Genomic DNA, 20,765 nt, shown 5'->3' on the forward strand with positions numbered 1-20,765 from the left:
CTGCACTCTGAATCACTACACCCTCATTTCCTGTTGAATTTGGGACTGGGAGCTTTGCTCTGATCTAGCTCTTATAGTGGATTGATCCTACCACATAAAAAAATGTGGAGACCTGACCATCACACCCATAAGTGAGCCTTTCCCAGTATTGAAACAAAGTTGGAAGCACACAATGGTACAGGATGTGGTTGTATTTCATTACAGCTTCCCTTCCCTGGAACTAAGTAGCACAATGTATGATTTTTAAAGCCATGGCTTGCTAAGTTGGAGTGGAAGAAGCAGAGTGACCTTAATAGAACCCTGATTAATTGGATCATGACTGCAGACCTCCAGACCTCCTCATCCAACATCAGTACCTGACTTCAATAATGCTCTTGTGGCTTGAAGTGGTGCAGTTATATCAAGTCATTGCTGGAGTCCCTCAAGTCTCAGTACATGGTCCATTCATGTTCTCTCTATATACCAATTAACTGGAGGGCCGTGATGAGGTCTCATGTCACTGTTATGATGCAGTTTTTATATACATCAGGTTTGACAAGGTTGAGGTACTAGAGTCTGCATATTTCTTCTTCATAATGTTTAAGACATCCACTTAGAATGGATATGTTTCATCCCTAGCCTTAATTGTTTTTGCAAATGTCTAAAATCCTCTCTTCAAACATTTATTTGTGTCATTATTCATGCATTTATTCTTAAAAATGTTATTCTTAATCATTTTGTTTGTCTTAGCACAAACTCGCATTTGCTTTTTGTCTATCTTGTTTACACCCTGTTTACTGCAGTTATGTGAATAAGTAACATATGAAATCCTGCTGTTTGCATCATCACAGTATATAAAAATATGACATGACATGATGGCAGGATTATGACTAAGTAACATGGTGGCATGGCATTACATGACATGACAACAGAACTGACATAACATGAAAACCTTACATGACATGACGTGACATTAATATATAACCCCAGATTTTTTTAAATTTGGCATCTAGCAGTCTTGTCCTACCTATAGTGGGTGCCATGCACATACAGTCATACTGCGTGACGTGATCGACTTTGAATTCAGAGTTGATGGGGTAGTGGTGTGCAAGCTTTAGCATCTTCTTGAAGGCATCGTATATGAAGATGAAGCTGATGAGCGAAGAAAAGCCCTCTTCTGTGAAGCGCGTAAAGTATTGTACCAGGAAACTAGCGTCTGTGGCCACTAACAGCAGGAGGAAGAAGGCTGACCACAGACCAATCCACAGCCGGAATTCCAGGTAATCAAACTCGTTATCTCTGCAACATCGGATATTTGTTTAATAACAGTAAGCAGTATTGTTTATGTGACAGAAGAAATTCAAATTGTGACTATAATAGCACATTATTTAGTACAGTGTCTAATATAAGCTCATACAGAAAAGTAAAATACATAATGTATGTATATATTCTAAAATTCCTAGTAAGCAACTTTAATCAATTTAACCAGCTGATATCACAATGTTCCTTCTAAGCCAAATTCACTCTACAATGAAGAGGTAAAAAAACAGATGTACTGTATCTCTTCTAATACTTTCGGCTTTTCCAGTTAAGGGACGCTACAGCAAATCATCTGTTTCCACCTAACTCTATCCTCGACATCCTCTACTCTCGCACCAATTACCTTAATGTCCTCATTTAACACATCCAAATATCTCCTCTTTGGCCTTCCTCTTGACCTCTTACCTGGCACCTCCATCTCAAACATCCTTCTACCAATATAACCATCTCCCTCCTCTGTACATGTCCAAACCATCTCAATCTAGCCTCTCTGTCCTCGTCCCCAAAACAGCCAACCTGAGCTGTCCCTCTGATGTGCTCGTTCCTAATCCGGTTTATCCTCGTCACTCCTAAAGAGAACTGCGACATCCTCATCTCTACTACCTCCATCTCTGCCTCATGTCTTTTCCTCACTGTTACAGTCTCTAACCCATAAAGCAGAGCTGTTCTCACTACTAGACATCAGGCAAAAAATGTAAAACATTCAAAATATCTACAAAAATCACTTTGAATTCCTAAACAACAGTTTAGCCAAATCTCTTATCACTCCCTATTCACTTACTTACAGCTTAAAGCATAATTGGCTTGTATATAGTGCACAGGTTGTAGTGAATGACATTTTATCTTCAGCCAAAGAACAAACCATGGTAGAAGCAACAGACTGGAATATAACATGCTTAAGTTTGAATAGTGAAAAAGCCTACGTGTAAATTTATTTCTGAAATAAAAACAGTTAATTACAATGTACTTATAATACTTTTCCCCCAAACAAGTATTTTTTTCTAGTGGAACATAGGAGACAGAATTTCTTGGCAATTCTATATTTTATCTGTATTATTTACAGTGTTGATTTTTAGTCAATGTTATTTTAAAAATAATAGGAAGAGATCTATGGGCAGGTGTGTTGAAATGTTTACTGGTCATGTATAATGAGTACACTGTATGTACTATTAGGGATAACATTCCTGCTGTGTGTATATAAAATAGGATAAAAACCTGCTAAAGTTGAACAGGAGTCTCTCGAACACGAGTACTGGCCCTGTACTGCTGAGGATGATAAGCGGCTGTCCACCCAAGAGGCAGAAGACTACTCCAGACACAGCTGTTCCCAGAAAACTCTCCAGCACGCCCTGCACAGAGCCAGCAAGGTGAGGGTTACACATGCAAAGCCATGTAGCAGAAGCAAGGCTAATTTCCCTTGCACACCAGCTCACCTTGACCCAGTAAAGAATGCTGTAGCGTGTATGTGTGTGTGTGTCAGCATTCATAAAAAAGGCAACTTTTCTAGTGAGGATCTTTCTGTCCTGACATGAGGTCATCATGTGCGCTGTTTTGTGTGTGGTGTTATCTGTGTTATTTGTGTGTTGTGTGTGGTATGTGCAGTTCAGAGAGTGATGAAGTCAAGCTTCATTGTTATGTTTATCAGTAGTGAATGTCCTTGGTGGAGTTAAGCAGTCACTTTTGAAATCACAGTCTGTGATATGAATCGATATCAGAGCCATATCAGGCATTAGGTTGGATTTCTGCTTCATGAAGATTTCAGAAATTCAATGAGGAGATGCCAACTACATATGGTCTTTGAGGGCAACAACCTCTTAATCAATACACTATTGTCGGACTGTATATGACTGTAGAAAGGATAAACACTTTTCAGTGTTTATGACAATTTATATTCACACCCCCAGTGTCACCCAAATGGGGATGAAGTTCCCTTTTGAGTCTGGTTCCTCTTAAGGTTTCTTCCTCTTCCATCTAAGGAAGTTTTTCCTTACTTCACCTCAGGCTTGCTCATTAGGGATAAATACAAAGACATTTAAATATAAGACCAATCTTGAACTTTTGACTAATATTGATCTTGAACTTTTTGATATATCACATCATGTAAAGCTTCCTTAAGATTGTTGAAAGGCGCTATATAAAATAAACTGATTATTATTATTATTATTATTATTATTATTATTATTATTATTATTATTATATTCCGGTAAAGTTCTGTAAAGCTGCTTTGAGACAATGTTCATTGTTAAAAGTGTTATACAAATAAAAGAGTATTGAATTTAATTACATCTGCATAATACATATTACATTATAGTGTTGTAATCTATAATGTTACACACAACAATGACACTTCAGTAATAGCACTATATTGTAGGAATAATAAAGCATCAGTAAAAGGAGAGCTTTGTTGTTTTACCTGCATGTTTTCTGTGGCGTCTCCCAGCAGACCCCCGAACGTGATTGCGTTGGTGACTGTACCCAAATAGATGAACAAGATGGCAGACAGAGACTGGATGTGCAATGCATCATAGAAATCACTGCCAAAGAACGGGACTTTCCTTTTAATGTCAAGTATAAGGCCTCCACAAAAACTGGAAAAAGAATACAAAACAGTTACATTTCCAGATAAGATAGCAGACTTATTTGCTGGAGTCAGCAGATTTAACAAAACTCTTAAATTCTTAACATTTTGCAGTATAAAAATGCATAGAGTGGTCACAGAGAAAGTGTTAGAGTCTACTGTGCGGCTCACTGAGCTCTCAGTTAGACTAACAGTTAGACTCAGTGAGCCACACAATGTAAACTCAGGGAGGAGTTAATTAATAAGACCACAAACATAACTACATGAATAGTTTGTCAAAAGAAAAGCAGCATGTCTCATTTATGTACACCTCTGACCCTCGGAAGTAAACTTTTTTGTGTGTGTGTGTGTGTGTGTGTAATATCAGCTAAATACTTTTGTCCTGTATACACTCTTAAAAACAGTGGAACGTCATTCAAGGCTAGTGTTCATTACAAGAATGTGGCACTATTAATTGCAGCACATCTATTAATATTTGATAGTACTATGCAAAAACACAGGATGCCTTAGATCAAGTTCTAGTGCAAATGAATGATTAGACCAGGGGCCATTATGTTATATCACGACAGACTATTCACGCTATATATATACTAGATGTTTAGCTAAATGCTTCCAATTTTCTCATTTCTCTTGTGCTTTTCATCATATTAGTCCCGAAAAAGTGTTTATTGTGCTTTATTGTTACATCATATTTCTGTGATATTGCTGAATTACTGTCTATCCCTCAACGTGTATTGGAAGTGTCTTTTTTTCTACTTATGAACAATCTGGCAACCCCACAGCCATGAACAGCATATATAGGAAACAACATAGGAAAGCCCAAGAAAATTTACTTTAAATCTCTAAATCTCTAAATAGGAGTAACTTTCCCTGTATGAATTTTGTTTTGAACTTACGTTTCTGAATATCACTGTGTTTATTCTCATATTATGGCAAAGTATCATATTCTACACAAACTGTTTATACTAATATGCATTTAAAATTACTAATCTTGGATTATATGAGAATCTCAGAGGTGACGTTCCATTTATAAATCCACTTTATTACACTCCAGCGTTACATTAAAGTACTTTTGTACAATAGCGTCCACATCATTGGTATTCCGCAAGTGAAACCATTTCAACTCAGCTCTTTAATACGTCTATGAGAAATCAGCCTGGAGTCTTCCTGTTCCACGGATCGCTTAACCTCAAAACATGCTGGCACTTTACAATAGCTGTTTCCTTTTGAGCTGCTATTTTTAGAACTGCTGACTTGAGGGGAACAGAATATAAAAGAGAATTACATTTCAGAAACTAGAGGCACTTAATAACTCACCGCCCTGTCTTTTTCAGCTCTTCACCAATGGCGTGTCCTCCACCACCGTGGCCTCCATCATGAGGCGTGTCTCCATTCATCTGTGTATTGTCCCCTCCGGCGTACATGTTCTTCCTGATAAACAGACATAGGCACACAGAAGATGCTGAACAGTACAGTACAAATAGCATCCTTTATTAGCCAGTGCTTTAAGGGCACTTTAGCATCTATTTGTCACTCCAAATCACTCTGGAGTTTAGTTTAGTCAGATTAAATCCAACTCTGGTGCTTTTACCTCCTCTGAGAAGTTTTACACTACCCAGAATCCTTTTAAATAAATTCCTAGCAGGTCAAGGCATTTATTTAACTTTCGACCTCTTCTTCTTCCACTTCCAGCTCTATAAGGAATTCACAAACTCCACCACAATTAGGCTGTGAACTATCAGCCTCTTTGGTGATAAACACATGCACCTTTAGAGGAAGGTCTAACTTATCACAGAGTTACTTCTACTCATTGTTGATGATGATCTAACGAAATCATAATAATCTGTATTCATCTGTATAAATCTGTTAAAAAAAAAGATAAATTAAATAGATGCTATGCAAATATTAAAAACTCTGACCTTTTGTCTGAAGATGGGAGAGACTTTGGAGGTTCTATCCTGATGGCAGGGTCCCATTCACCAGGAGGAAGGACGATGACTTCATCCAAGAACTCGTCGATGCCGGCAAGCAGATCTTGTCTGTCCTTGGCTTTGTACGCAATGTCATGGAAAACCTTCATAATGAACAAGTAGGTCAGTGTTTAAAAGCTTCATATCAAATTAAAGCAAAATAATTATATGGTATAAACCAAACTTTTCTCATTTCTCATACCTCATCAGACATAAGGGTGGCAATGGCTCTACCAATTTCATGATATGATTTGCCTTTGCCTTTGGGGCCGAGAAGAATAAAAAGGAACCTGTATGGAAGAGTTCACCTTATTGATATATATTGCACATCGTAGAATAGCGTAAAATTTGAAGCAAATCTACTTGATGTTTCCTTAAAAGTAATGCAAGATATTTTTAGTGTGCCAACTCTCAAACAGCAACAAGGGCATTTAAAACATAACTGAAATGAATTTAAATTAAAAAGTAAAAAAATAAACAAAGTGCACTATAAAATATATTCAAGTTTACACATAAGTGTATTGCCTTGATTACTGAAATGATCATTAGATGTATATATTGTACACTACATAAAACCATTAGAGGCGGATTGCACATAAATAAATATTTGGCACATAAAGTATGTACTTAGAATATGGAGGCCGTGACCTGCCCATGGTGACCTGTAGATTTCTTAACTGTAATTATCATGTAGCTAAGCAAATTCTTCATGACCTCACATTTGAGCTTATTCGAGGTCTGTCTCCATGAGTAGTCAAGGGTTTTAGATAAAGAAATATTTGGTAATCTCAGATTTCTGAAGTGTGGTTTAGGTCATACCTGGTTGGAACTGGCACTTCTGTTAGTGCTCCCAGCATGACGGCCTGCTGCAGCCTCACAAAGGCCACAAAGGGTGCATCCAGGAAGTCCACTTCCCCGACTAAGACATTGGATGCTTCTGCATCTCTGGGCAACTTCTTCATAAACTTGTTCTTCAGCTAAACGAACAGACATTGTAATATATTAATAAACCCAACAAATGCCAAAAGTCTTGGACAAAGAGAGCTCTCTGCTGTTCTACATGCTAAAGCAAGACATAAAGAGTGGTAGATGTTTTCCAGGGAAAGGCAACAAGTAACCGTTGTCTGCTCTCATTATGCAGGTCCTCTTTATTTTAGTCTTGCATAGCATTTCTTTTTCCACACAAAAACCGTTGGTAACATTAACAATGAAGAGACATGATGCCATTCTAACAGTGGCATGCTCCCACTACTACTGATATACTGAAGGACAACTTCAAAGCTCACTTCTTTTGCTGACACACAGCCACTGAACTGGTGCCCAACCTTACAATTTACAGACTGCAGATAATTAGTACCCTGCAACTCCGACCGTGTCCACCCCGTAACACAAAGTGTTGTTAGACATCTTATCTTTCATCACTGGCTCCAAGGGCATCGCTGCTCTCTGTGATTTGTGAGTGCCGTTTTGTTGTAGCTGTTCATTTAACATTATAACGGCATAACCTTTTAAACCTACCACTTTCTCTATGTCGACAGTGAACTTCAAAAGCTGATAGGAATGTAACCCTTTAGTCGATGATTGTTTAAGGATAAAAATCTATTAACCGTATTGTAATAAAACTCTGATTTCTCAAGACAGCAATAGATATATAAATCCAACACAGGATTACATTAATATCCTGCCATAAATGTATACTACTATGTTATGTAATGTCTACTACTGTGTTACTCATTGACAGGAGAACACAACAGTGGATAAACTGCACCCTAAAGCACAGAACAACATGCAGTCAATCTAAGTAAGCTACTGTTATTACTATCTGCTGCTGTGCCAAGGGGCAGCGGAAGTGTGGCAACAGTGGAGCAGCATAATATACAGCACAGTCAGATTTACTGTTCACTTTATTTCCCAAAGCCAAAGCACATAGTGGATTATAGAGTACATTTAAGGGGCTGTAAGTCATGCCTCTATAACTGAAGTAACTGAATAGCATTAAATTACAGGAACAGTGCCAAGATAACAGACATATTCAGGAACCGAAGTGTACAAAGTATATGTATTTATTCAGAAATCGCACTGATCTAACCGACTATAAGATTACGTTCGTTCATATATGCAGCTTAAAAAACTGTCCATGCAGCTCTCACATGGGCGATAGCCACAGCTGCAGGAAATACTTTTCTGACATGATAATGATGACATCAGGGTGTTCGAGAAAGTTTCCACATTTATATGGAGATTTTAGGGAGCAAAACAGCCAGACAAGGACCATATCAGAATTTAGTGTAGCTGTAGAGCTTACAGTGCCTGGTAAACACCAGAAGGCTGTGAGTTTGAGTTAACAAAAGATGAAAAAAAAAAAAAATGTTTCTATCTTTAGAAACATTTGTTTCTAAAGATAGATGTTTCTAAGTTTCTAAAGATAGATGTCAAATGTTTCTATCTTTAAAGTAAATGGTGATATCAAACTTATTTTCACTTTTTGAGATGCCCAAGTGCTTGTTCATCAGCAAACTGCAGACTTTACATTTAACCATTAAAATTCTAAGTAAGGTTCTTCCAACAGAGGGATATATTTTATATCAGACTTGTTATAAAATAATACATTTTTTATACTGATTAAAATTGTCTGATAAGTCGATTTCCGAACTGCCAGCGGACAGGAACACCAGTGTACTTGTAAAAAAGGAAAAAAAACTTAAACATGAAAATATCTGGGAATGAGAATATTAAAAAAAGATGTACCTGATCCTTTTCTGGTTTGTCAGAGATATCATTCATGCTGCTTGACTTCAGGTCTCGATGAGCAGTGGCAGGACTACCTGAGACAAATTATCAGTCCCAATATGGTTAGCTCATTCATCACAGGTGGCAAATCAATGAGAATTCACAGCAGAATCAATGAGAAAGAGAGTTCAGCACAAAAAAAAGACAGTGGCTCATTTCAGCCTGCAAGCATAGCTGGAGACAAGACCAGAAAGCAAATCCCAAGCTGGAGAGGGAAGGCATGCCATGTTTGTCAGGGGTATCCAAATGAAATTACACAGGGAACACCTCATAAGATTCATAAGACTATGCAATGCCAAAGGGGCAACCCGCCTCCTTCAAAACTAAATATGCATGAAAATTTGCAAGATGTTCAAGTTAACATGCAGAACATGTTAGGACACACTGTTCTACACTACTTAAATGTGAACGTTCTCACATAAATGGGTTTATTTTAAGATTTAATTTAATATTTGGAACACTGGGAATACTTCTGCAGTGGACTGTACTGCAGATTAATCATTATTCTATATGAACCAAAGACTAGTCTGCTATGCTGAGGGAACACCCTTTAGGAATACTTATACATTTAGCAATGACTAATAATACAAAATGACTCAATAACACAACAGTGGCATGGGTGTCAGTTTGATGCAGACAAAACAAACCTTGGCCCTTACAGATATTTTTAAAAATAGCTAAAACCATGCATTTATTTCATACAAGGGCAGATCTTTGCAGTTCGATTTCGCAAATCCAGTACTACTGATAAACTTTGATGGAAATCTATGTTCGTAATAAGATAGAACGATGGAAAATAGTTATTGAATGACTGAGCTAAAGATCAAAGAGCAAACTGCAATATGACCTCCGGTTATACAACAGAATATTAAAGGAGATAATTATGTTATCAACAGACAACAAAGCCTCGATTTATGACAACTTGGCAGAAAATGTTAACGGCACAAGTACAACAGGGTTGAGTAACACGATGCTAATGACGCAAACACAAAACACTCCACTTAACTTCACAGTGTAATAAAACAAGCATGCAAAGGTAAGGACACTACATGACATGGAGTCTAATGGGGGATTCTAGAGCAGCCATTAGACTTACTAAGCCATCCTGTATTCAGGCTTCCTGAGGTTCTCAGATTTTCCTCGGAGGTGGGAGCTGTTAGACAAGGCACTGAGCTCTCAAATGAACTACGAGCTTTTTGGCAGCAGGGAGCAGGGAGAAAGAAGTTAAGCAAAGTGAAGAAAGGCACTGCAAAAAGTTAACGCAGTGGTGTTAAGAGTGAGTTGCAAGAATATGAGAACATGGAGATTTTGTGAGACGCCTGAGAAACTTGTTTGCTGGGTTAATCATCATTTGAGCTTTCAATACTGTCAGATGAAGGTTTAAAAAAGTGTTTACATAATCTTACAATATGTATATTATAATATGTAAAATCATATATTATTATATACAAGCATGTAACAAATTAAATCGAAAAATATAAGTGGATTGTGGAAGAGAGGTGGCAGGGAGTGATGTCACTCAGAAACCTCCCATAGCTTTTAACAGCAGCATATGAATTACATCATTTTCATAGTGATCAAACCCTTTAGTGCCCAGAGGATGGGATCTGGTTATTCCTGCAAGAGATCCCTGACATCATCATTTGCTATAGATGATCTGTCATGAGATTTCCTATTTAGCCAAAGAGTTGACTCTTATTTTGTCAGAAAATACCCAGATAGCATAACAGAACCACCATGAGGGTTTTTTCCCTTTAACCGTCTGTATATGTAGTATTAAAGGTCAACGTCCATTAGTATTGACCTTCTAAAATAGGAATGATCGATGGAAAGCAATATATAGTTCACTGATATAAAAGATCATAAAGTTTTGCAGCACTAAAGCAAATGTTTCATAGGGTCGAGGACTTTGCCCAGGTCATTACCTTAATGACAATGATTAGTGCTACTAATCTTAAACTAATAACTGACTGAGATTAACCCATACATAACAAGTTACATTCACAACAACAAAATAAAAAGTCTTATTGACTACAGCATGTAAAACATTAATACTCAGAGAAAAGAATTTCATTAAAGGAATACTCCAGACTTTTTCATCTCATCTCCATCAGCCTTATGTGAAACATGTAAGACGTTTATTTTTTTGTTAGAATAAATAACTTTTTTCTCATATACAGTATAATGGATAACTATAGCCAGCTAAAGTCTGTCAATAAACATTAAAATATACAAGAATGAAACACAAATGATCAAATAAACAGTCACATGTGTTGACATTCTTGTCTGTGACAATCACTCATACTACATTCGCTTATACTACAAAGGCAATGGACTGAGATTAAGTTAAAAAATGCTGGAGTATCCCTTCAAACACTATTAAAATTGGACAGAGTATTGTTGTTCCTTAGGACATTATTTAACTATAAATGTAAAGATGAGTATTGTATAAAGATTTACTGAGCAGGTTTCAGATATGCTTTTTAAAAATGCTAAGACCTGCTTCACACAGTCCATAGATAAGCCTTAATTTCTGCCAATTCTGCTGGTGTTAAAAAGACGTTAGCATGATTAATTAAATTAAAGTATCAATGTCTGTTTCATTTATGGTGATTAGTGAATTAATCAACACTGCACACTGGGGAATGAAGGCTTAGTCGTAAAAAATGACCTAAAGGAAATAAAATAATTAACTACAGTGTTTTGTGGCCTGTAGTTCACACAGTATCTCTACATATCTATCATCACATGTCTATTTACTTTTGTCATGTCTATTTATATTTGTTCATTCAGGTGTGTCAATTATATCAGATCTAATGATTTTTAATCTTTGTACAAAAAAAAAAGGAGGAAAGTTTTATTCATAAAGAGCTGCACCAAACTGGCACCTGTATTACCATTATCCGTGTTGGAAAACATCCTACTTGCACTGGAGACCGTCTTGCCGATGTCAGCCAGGGAGCGCAGGTTGGATTTCTTAGTTTGGTGACGATGCTTCCTCAGCAAGGTATAGGTGACTTTATCCCTCAGGTCTGCCTTCAAAAGGCCGGTATCAATCTGATTGTCTGTAATCATCTCTGAGAAAGAAGAGACAGAAAGAGAATACAGCTTACCTCATTTATTTCAATTCATATTGAGATGTTAGGAATAGGAAACCTGAGCAGCGTTTCACAATTAAGAAGCCTCGAACAAGAATATTTTTGGGTGCAGTGCCCAACGGTTATACTGCAATCTAATATAATCTATCCATCCATCCTCTACACCACATATCCTACTAGGTCACGGGGAACCTGAAGCTCATCCCAGGTGACGGTGCAAAGGCAGGGTGCGCCCCGGACAGCTCACACACCCATTCCCAAAGTGCAGATAATATAAAGATACTAATCAGCCTTTGGGCTGTAGGAGGAAACTGGAGAACCTGGAGAAAACCTCCCAGGTCATAATAATAATATTAATAATAATAATGATGGTTAGGCTCCAGGCTTTTTTCTGAATTGCACATTTCAACTCAGATCAATCCAAAAGAAGTAGGACTATAAACTGCTGAGCTCAACTTATCTGTATTCAAAGGCTCTATGGAAATTTCAACGGCCCATAGTCTGTTATCTCAATGGGGCCGCAAGTGATATTAACAATTTGATTTTAAAGATTTCACTCACCAGTCGGGTAACTGATAATAGGATAATAGTATACTGTAACAAGTTTCTTATTATTTACAAATTTTTCAAGAAAGGATTATTAGTGTTTTAATATGAATGCGAATAAACACCACACAGCATGTTTGTTTTGCACCTTTTTCTAGTGCAAAAAAAGGACAAAGTAATTCCGCCAAATGGACGGTTGACAAAAACATCCTTCTTATTACAAAAACAGCCTTCTTTCACCTTAGAAATATTGCCAAGCTAAGAAACATCCTATCTTTATCTGATGCTGAGAAGCTAGTTCATGCATGCATGACCTCCAGACTGGACCATTGTAATGCATTACTAGGTATTTGTCCTGCATATTTAATAAATAGACTACAGTTAGTCCAAAATGCAGCTGCCAGAGTTCTTCCCAGGACAAGAAAATATGAGCATATAACCCCAATTTTATCATCTTTACACTGGCTACCTGATAAGTTTAGAATTGATTACAAACTGCTGCTACGTACGTACAAGGCTCTTAATGGTTTGGCTCCCATGTATCTAGTCTTCAAACACGTTACAATCCTTCATGGTCTCTGAGATCACAACACTCAAGACTTCTGGTAGTTCCCAGAATATCAAAATCTACTAAAGGTGGTAGAGTGTTTTTGTTTTTAGATCTCATACTTTGGAATAGTCTTCCTGACAGTATTCAGGGCTCAGACACACTTTCCCAGTTTAAATGTATTTAAATGTAATCTTGTGCTCTAATACATCTGACCAAATGCACGTTATCATCTAGTGCTGGCTAATATCATGAACAGCAGCTACGTTAATTTCTCTCCACTGCTTCTCTCTTTCTACCCATCCTGAGGCATACAGAAATTGTACCAGCTCTGATTGTCCGGAACTCCACTGAGATGAGGCTCTGTGAGGATCCTGAAACATCTAGATGTTCCAGCTCCAGTTAGACTCTATACTAAAGAGGAGATGTCAACTGCATGTGGTCTTTGAGGACGAAAGCCTCCTCATCAATACAACATTTATCAGACTGTATATTTATAATCACACCCTCCGGTGTCACCCACATGAGGATGAGGTTCCCCTTTGAGTCTGGTTCCTCATAAGGTTTCTTCCTTTACCATTTAAGGGAGTTTTTCCTCACCACAGTCACCTGAGTCACCTCAGACTTGCTCATTGGTGATAAATACAAACACATTAAAATATATCTAATATTAAACTTGAATCTTCTATTATATTAATCTTTATATTATTCTTTATATTAACCTTTTGTTTTATGTTTATGTTCTGTAAAGCTGCTTTGAGACAATGTCAATTGTTAAAGGTGCTATACAAATAAATTTGAATTGAATTGAATTTAAAATAGGAGGAAACTTGTATGAATTTGATTCATGAATAATTTGCCAAGGGGGGTTATTCTGCGCAAAATGGGATTTTTGCTTAAACATTTGATCAGGATAAGAAGATCTTCCCAACCCTTGAGTCAACTGTGCTTTGCTTAACAAGAAGCTTTTGTCCAACATTATGCAACTTTATGCAGCTAGGGGCTTCTGATCAAATTGAGGTTTTGCTTAATCAGGCACTTCTGCTTGACATGGGGCCCCTTCCCACACGGGGTTTCATCCTTACATGGTCAACTTTTGGCTTTTACTCAATATAATCTCCTGCCAAATCCCATCATGGGACATTAGTCTGCAGGACCGCCACTAGACCACACTGGTTTTCTAAGGGGGAGATGGGGGTACATGTGATTGCATTCTCCCTCCCTTGTTGGTAGCTGTCAGGGAAGTGACAGGGAAGAACTAACTGGAGGTAGGGAAGTGGACTAGACTAAATGAGAGTTGCAAGAACCAGAGCCATCATTTTTCTAATGACTCCTTGCAAAACCATTGGAGATAGATATTCAGATTCGTGATAAAACTATTCACTATAAGGCTTTACTTACCTACAACCTGAGGCAGTGTGGAAGCTTCCAGATCCAGCATGATGGTGCCCTTCTCTATACATGTTCTGAGCTCAAACAAACTGTGCAAGGAGAGTGTCGCCACGTGAGGTTTGCTCCAGCGCTCACCACCCTTTTCCACCTTTTCTTCAAACTTGATCCACCTGGAAAGAGGCAGGAACATGGAACTCAAACACTGAACTGTTCCTCTGCACCACATGAATAAACAATGAACCTGACTGACTTCTAGCTACTGTTGGAACTGTTAACAATGTCAAGGCTTCTATCCTAGCTAACCTGTACTTTTAATAACGCCATTTACATTTGCACTGCTAAATAGCCTCCTAGTGCTTAAGCGGAAGAATCTTGCGCTTTCGTTGCTACGGCCTGGGTTTAATTCCCGTGCCGAGATCTTACACAGGCACTGAAGAGTTAACTCTATAAACCCTGCACCAAATCTAATGTCATCTGTTTTGGTGACCCTAAACAGGAAGCATCCGAAATAACAACATTCGCACACTTTACATAAATTTTCAGCAGTTGTTGAGTCCCTCTGCTAGTTTATTATTACTCATTTAAAAAACAAGTTCTAAAGCACACCAGGTTTGAAATAACTCTAGCCAGGGAAAGCACCATAGATATACACACAGCATCACTAAGCTCATTATAAAATATACCCTAAATAATACTCAGTTCCAAATTCTCACTGAAGCTCATGTTGGCCAAATATTTAGTTTGTCCTACCGTTCAAAACTGTCTTAACTGTAACGAACGTCTAAGTATCAATTAAAATGATTTGTGACTTCGTGGCTATCCTAATTACAGATGCTACAGTCAAGCTAAATACCTGTTACACATAAACCTGGTTTCTCAGTGTACAAAACAAAGCATCTTGAAGCAAGCAACAAGTCATGAAGCTCCTCCAACCCCATTTAGTTCTCTTCCATGTAATTTCTAATGTTGACTCTCACATTATAAAGAGTATTTTGCATAAATGTGATTGCAAACTATTTAGAAATTGACATTACTGTGCAAAAGCCTACGGTATCTTATTTTTTTTTTCTTAGATGTTTAGTTTATTTGTCTGTTTTTACTGTGAGGCAGGGAAAAGCACAAATCCAAACCTGTTATAAACTGTAAATACAGGTTTTCTCACACTCACTGCAACTGGACCATTGAAGACTGGAAAAAGACCTGCTGACATTTTCAACAGGTTTTGAACTGTCCAGTTTCCTGTTTTTGGCTGACAGGAGTGGAAACAGGTTTGTTCTTCTGCTGTTGTAACTTAAGTTCTACATGTTTTGTGCACTGAGATGAGATGCTTTTGTCCTCACCAGGTTTATAAAGAGTCTCTATTGAAGTTACTGAAGCCTGGACATTCTCTTCTGACCTGTTTCATGAGCAAGACATTTCTGCCAGTGGATTTCATTTCATCAATGGATGTTTTTTGTGCTTTCTAACCACTATGCAGTCGCTCCAGGAACTCATGATTTTGTAATCGTGAAATGAACACAATATCACAATATTATGAAAAGCTTATGATTTTGCTACATTTGCAATATGCTAAAGCCTTCATTGGTTCATGTGTATCAAACATGATTACAGCTATCATAGACAAGTAATTACGTTTCTGTCTTCACCGATAGGAGTTTAATTGAAGAATTCTTGCAAATTTACTAATTCAAGTAGTTTTTTGAATAAGTAAGTAAGTAAGTAAGTAAGTAAGTAAATAAATAAATAAATAAGCTGTATTTTTTTTTGTTCTGCAGATAAATCAAACATTTTTAGCCACAACAATCAAAAAATAATAGAGGGATTATGTACAAACTATACAAACTGTAGTGTGTGAAAATCCATAAAGATCAGCAGTTTTCCAAATACTCAAACCAGCCCATCGGTTGCCCACATACATACCTCAGTCAAATTTACTCAAATCAGATTCCCCATTCTGGCATTGTTCTAATGTTCATTGACATATACATTACCTGATATTCCTGCATCTGAATATGAAGCTCATGCATTATGCTTCTGCCACATGATTGTCTGACTGGATAACTGCATGAATGTGCAGGTGCATAGGTGGTCCTGATCCCTATTATGTAACAAGATCTGTTTATGGGACTTTCTATTATGCCAAGCAGAACTAAAGAGGGAACTGGCAACTGGGAACCAATGTTCCTGTGGTCTAAGTGTAATAATGAATTAATTTAAAATGTAGTAATCCACCATTACATAAAAAAACTGTACACTGAGTTCTTTTTTCAAAAGAAAAGCCATAATGTGTTGGTCAGCCTAAGTGGTACAACTTAGCATATTGGCATCAAACTGTCACTGGCAATGAGCCACGGACTCGAGATGTTTTATTCATGAGTTTTGCGGTGCTTCAAATGTGCTGCTGTACACAGCCCATTCATCACGTTGCACTTTTTAATGAGTAATTAAACTTCTGCCTGTAGATTTTTATTTTTGTTCTCTAAACAAATGTTTTAATGGCCAACTTGGGTTAACCTGTTCTTGCTAAATAAAAATATCTGTGTAAAATCCAACAATGCTCAAAAGAATTTGTAATAAATAAATAAATAAATAAATAAATAAATAAAATGTTTTTGTTGTTGTTTCATGTGTAATTAATGAGTAATTCAACTTCTATTTATATATTATTTTCTTTCTCAGACCAAAATTCTTTCATAGTCAATTTGGGTAAAACTGTTCTCTCTATATAAAAATATTTCTTTAAAACCTCAAACTTTTCAAGTCTGACAAGTCACAGAACTAAAACTAAAAAAAAAAAAACATGGGAAATGTTTTGTCTTGTAAAACTCAATTATTTTAGATTTGTAATTATTTCTCATCTCTTCCCATCTTCCCAAACTTTCTTTAAACACCAGGTCAGAAGTTTAGGTAGTCTTACCTGGCTGTCTCCTTCCATTCCATCTCCTGGCCATCCTCAGCAAGGAGTTCATCCAGCTCTGTGAAAAGCTGTGGAGGCGCTGGCCCATCATCGTCCTCGCCCAGGATGAAGCGGATGCGTTCAGCTGCTGGAGAAGCTGTGAGGGAGAAAATACTTTTGCTCAGAGGTTGACGAGGATGTCCAAGGACCTTTGGCTCACCTTTATCCCCTAAACCATTGGGCCTGACTTTAACCACAGGTACTGAGTCAGGCGAAAGAGGAATCTTCACATTGGAAATATCTTGCTCTGCACCACTGTTCTGATCAGTCACCATCTCCTTTTCCTCCTCTACCTCACTTTTCTCCACATTATTATTGTCCGACATGCTTTCCGGGTCATTCCCAGGTGTCTCCATCTCAAAAGCCTAGAAAAAAAGTTTTGCTCCAAGTGACAGCTGGATCTGACTTAGTGAGGATGAGTGAAAGGAAAGGAGGTTCAATTAACAATCCTCCAGTCCCTAAGCTAAGTGCACTTAGACCTTCATTACAGTCTTCTCAGTTGTTTGCTGTCTTCTGTCCTCTAATAGAGCACACTGACATCTTGGTAGTTAAAAATCGGGGTCCCCTGATCCCCTGACTGCAATATAGCCCACCCCTCTGCTTATCCATCAGTACTCCCCCTTTCCCATTGGCCCAAAAGTTCTGGCACTCTGCCCTCAGTCCCTCATTAACAATTAGGAAATGTTTCCGAACAGTTCATTCTGTTACAAAAGGCTTTGCTTTGCTACACCTTTGTCTTCTAATTTGAATATTAGTCAGGCATCAGTGATCACTAAAATTGTATGACAGCTTTCAATGCGGTGAAGATGAGAAATCTAAGAATGAAAAAAGGACTAAGCGAGGGAAAGGAATGGGAATAGGAAAGGTGACAACCTTTATGTTAATTCTTCACAGCTAGAACAACCAACACTAGTTTACTATTCCTTAGCTTTTTAACCAGCTCGAGGATGTCATCATGAGAGTGGATTAAAAAATAAGAAACTAAAATGTCAGTTATATACAGTAGCTACACGCTACAGGCATAAATGAGGCTATAACAATCAAACAGGTCAATTACTTAATTTTTTTGTTCAAACACTGACTGGCAACTCCTCAGATTCCGGGATTTAGGATGTTCTTGGAAGTACTAGAACTACAGATGTAACCAAATATGAATGCACTATTCAGATTGAACAGACAGTATGTTCTAAACAGATAGAAATACAGGAATAAGTACTGTAGGAGGAGCATTATACGTTTTGTGTTTGCTTGTTTATTGAAAGCTTGCCAGAATGTTCCCGGGGAATCTAGTTGAAACCAGAGGAACTCAAAAAGACGTGGAAAAAAAGCCCTGCAAACAGGAGGTTTTTCCTTTCATGCGGGCACAAGTAAGTAGCCAGATATGAAGCTCATGAGACAAACAAAAGCACTGGCATTTCGACTGTGACTGGCATGGTGGTAGTTTACAAAAACAACCTTTCCACATAATGCTACATCCACTTTTAAATACAAAAACAAGCAAAAATATGGATATTTTGAGAACTAAATACATGCAGATGCAGATAGTGTTATTGTCTTACTGTAACTTGCATTCTTGTCCAGTTCTGAAAAAGAAATAATCATCTTCAGGTTCTTTGTAGCACTGAGTATTTGAAAACCTACAAAACACCTGTCAATCATAGTTATAATTTGTGTAATATGACAGACCGGTTCCGAGATGTAATGGATCATCAATGAAATTTTGAGTAAAGATATTTTTAGACTGTTATTTTTTAAATTCTTGTTATCTTTATGTTGATCGGCTCAATGTCCCCTTTTGAGTAACTGTGATATATAATATTTTTTTAAAAACCTTTTTCCTGAAGCATGTAATGCGCAATGCATACAAAATAAGCAACTTCCCACTCGATCAAATTCTGTCGCATCACCCTCTCTCCAGTAGCATTTATCCGCTGTGACACACTATGACGTTGCGGTTTAGATAAAAGAGTTATAGAATGTAATTAAATAGTAATTAAATGTTATAGAGTAATAGAGTTGCATGCTAATGCTAATATAATCCAAATTGTTTTGGGTGTTGTTAAAAGAGTGCAGAAATTTTTATGCAGTTGCTTTTGACTGGAATAAATTATATATCTAATCATAAAAACTTCTGAGGTATGATGGCAAACGTCTTTTAAAACTGCATTTGGATATTTAATACATTACATTACATTACATGTTAACAACAGTACAGCTGGTAGATGGTTTACTACTAAAACATGCTTTTCAGCTCAGTTTATAGTCTTCTATGACTTTGACATTTGATGTAACCATCTCATCAATGACTGCAATGCAAAAACTAAAGGGATTGAAATGAATGTGTTTCATACTATAAGCTATGCATCAATACGAGCTAGTACTATTAACATTTTGCTTAATGACACTGGTGATTGATTTACTGATCACAGCAACTGAGCAGAAGTTAGAGTCTGTTACAGCAAGACTCATTTAGGTCACTTAGCTGCTTGACAAAGTCCCCAAACACTGCTCCCCTGCGCTGCATACAGACGATTTCGCTATGGATGCCATGCACTGAGCCTTAAAAAGAAGTCGTCTCACCCAGTTGCTAAGCAAGGTTGTAATAGAGATGGGATGAGGGGAGGGAGCAAAAATGGAGAAGAGTGGGTATTTCAATAAGGGCAACTGAGTAGGGAAAAGGAAGCATGAAAAGGAAGAGATGGGAATGAAAATCACATCGTTCAAATGCATTTCAATGCTTCATGCTTAGTCGCCAAGAGCCACAGGGCTGCACAAACGGGACATTGTCCGTGGAACTGAGGGCTCATGGGAAAATGTAGGGGAGGGAGAGAATGCCCACTGACCAAAGTAGGGCTTAGTGAAGCTGGCACTCCAGTTGGAGAGTCTCAATCTTGCTACAATCTCCCAAACAACTACTACATCCACTATACAGTACATGTAGTAAATACTGAGAACGTGTTCACCAAGCTGACGTCTGAGAACTCTCACTAAGTCATTAAACATTGATGATTAAACAGAACATCTTCGCTATGAGATTTAGGACAAACATGGTGAAAGCTAGATTAGGAGTATGATGTGAGCGATGGTGTTAGTGTGAGCATGGTGTACTGATCCTCATCATCAATCCACAATCTATATGACAATTACAATTTCTATTTAGTAAAGAATACCTTGTACTTTTTTTATCTGTTTATATGTTGTGGAACATGCAAGAAACAAATTGTTTTGTTTTATAGCTTACACACTCATCCCCAACAGCCTCTCTCTTTTTTCCTTGGCTTATCGTGTATCTAAAAAACTGGAAAGTGTCACATCTTTTCCTGAAGACTTTTCCTTTCACAAAGGAACAGTCTTACTTCTAACTACTATTTTTTCTTTCCTAAATCTGTTTATTATATTATTTATATTTTAGATTATGTGGAGCATTCACCATACTGGGGGGGAGTCCAGAACTGAACCAGACATACTTTGGCTCCACCATATTCATAATCCTGATACAGAGTCTAACCATGGATAAAGCCTGCATAAATAAACAGGCAAGCATTGCAAATAAAAGATAACAGGAAGTCTAGGTGTTTTGAAATGATCT

The 20,765-nt window shown here is 37.5% G+C and overlaps 1 protein-coding gene across 5 annotated transcripts in view; it reads right to left on the reverse strand.

Annotated features, from left to right (window-relative positions):
* Nucleotides 1-20,765, reverse strand: part of slc4a4a (solute carrier family 4 member 4a) — a 52,736-nt gene that overhangs the window by 13,767 nt on the left and 18,204 nt on the right. For 3 of the 5 annotated variants that reach the window (XM_060883037.1, XM_060883039.1, XM_060883038.1), the window contains 12 exons: nt 18,736-18,759; nt 17,138-17,273; nt 14,230-14,390; nt 11,535-11,714; nt 8,596-8,672; nt 6,667-6,824; nt 6,050-6,137; nt 5,797-5,951; nt 5,195-5,308; nt 3,713-3,887; nt 2,515-2,648; nt 1,007-1,278 (listed from right to left, as the gene is read on the reverse strand). In XM_060883037.1, the coding sequence (XP_060739020.1) occupies nt 1,007-1,278; nt 2,515-2,648; nt 3,713-3,887; nt 5,195-5,308; nt 5,797-5,951; nt 6,050-6,137; nt 6,667-6,824; nt 8,596-8,672; nt 11,535-11,714; nt 14,230-14,390; nt 17,138-17,273; nt 18,736-18,759 (1,674 nt within the window). The remainder of the gene's footprint in view (nt 1-1,006; nt 1,279-2,514; nt 2,649-3,712; nt 3,888-5,194; nt 5,309-5,796; nt 5,952-6,049; nt 6,138-6,666; nt 6,825-8,595; nt 8,673-11,534; nt 11,715-14,229; nt 14,391-17,137; nt 17,274-18,735; nt 18,760-20,765) is intronic. The other 2 variants (XM_060883041.1, XM_060883040.1) reach the window with 1 other exon arrangement.

This window comes from Tachysurus vachellii, chromosome 12, assembly GCF_030014155.1.
Source record: "Tachysurus vachellii isolate PV-2020 chromosome 12, HZAU_Pvac_v1, whole genome shotgun sequence".
Lineage (NCBI taxonomy): Eukaryota > Metazoa > Chordata > Actinopteri > Siluriformes > Bagridae > Tachysurus > Tachysurus vachellii.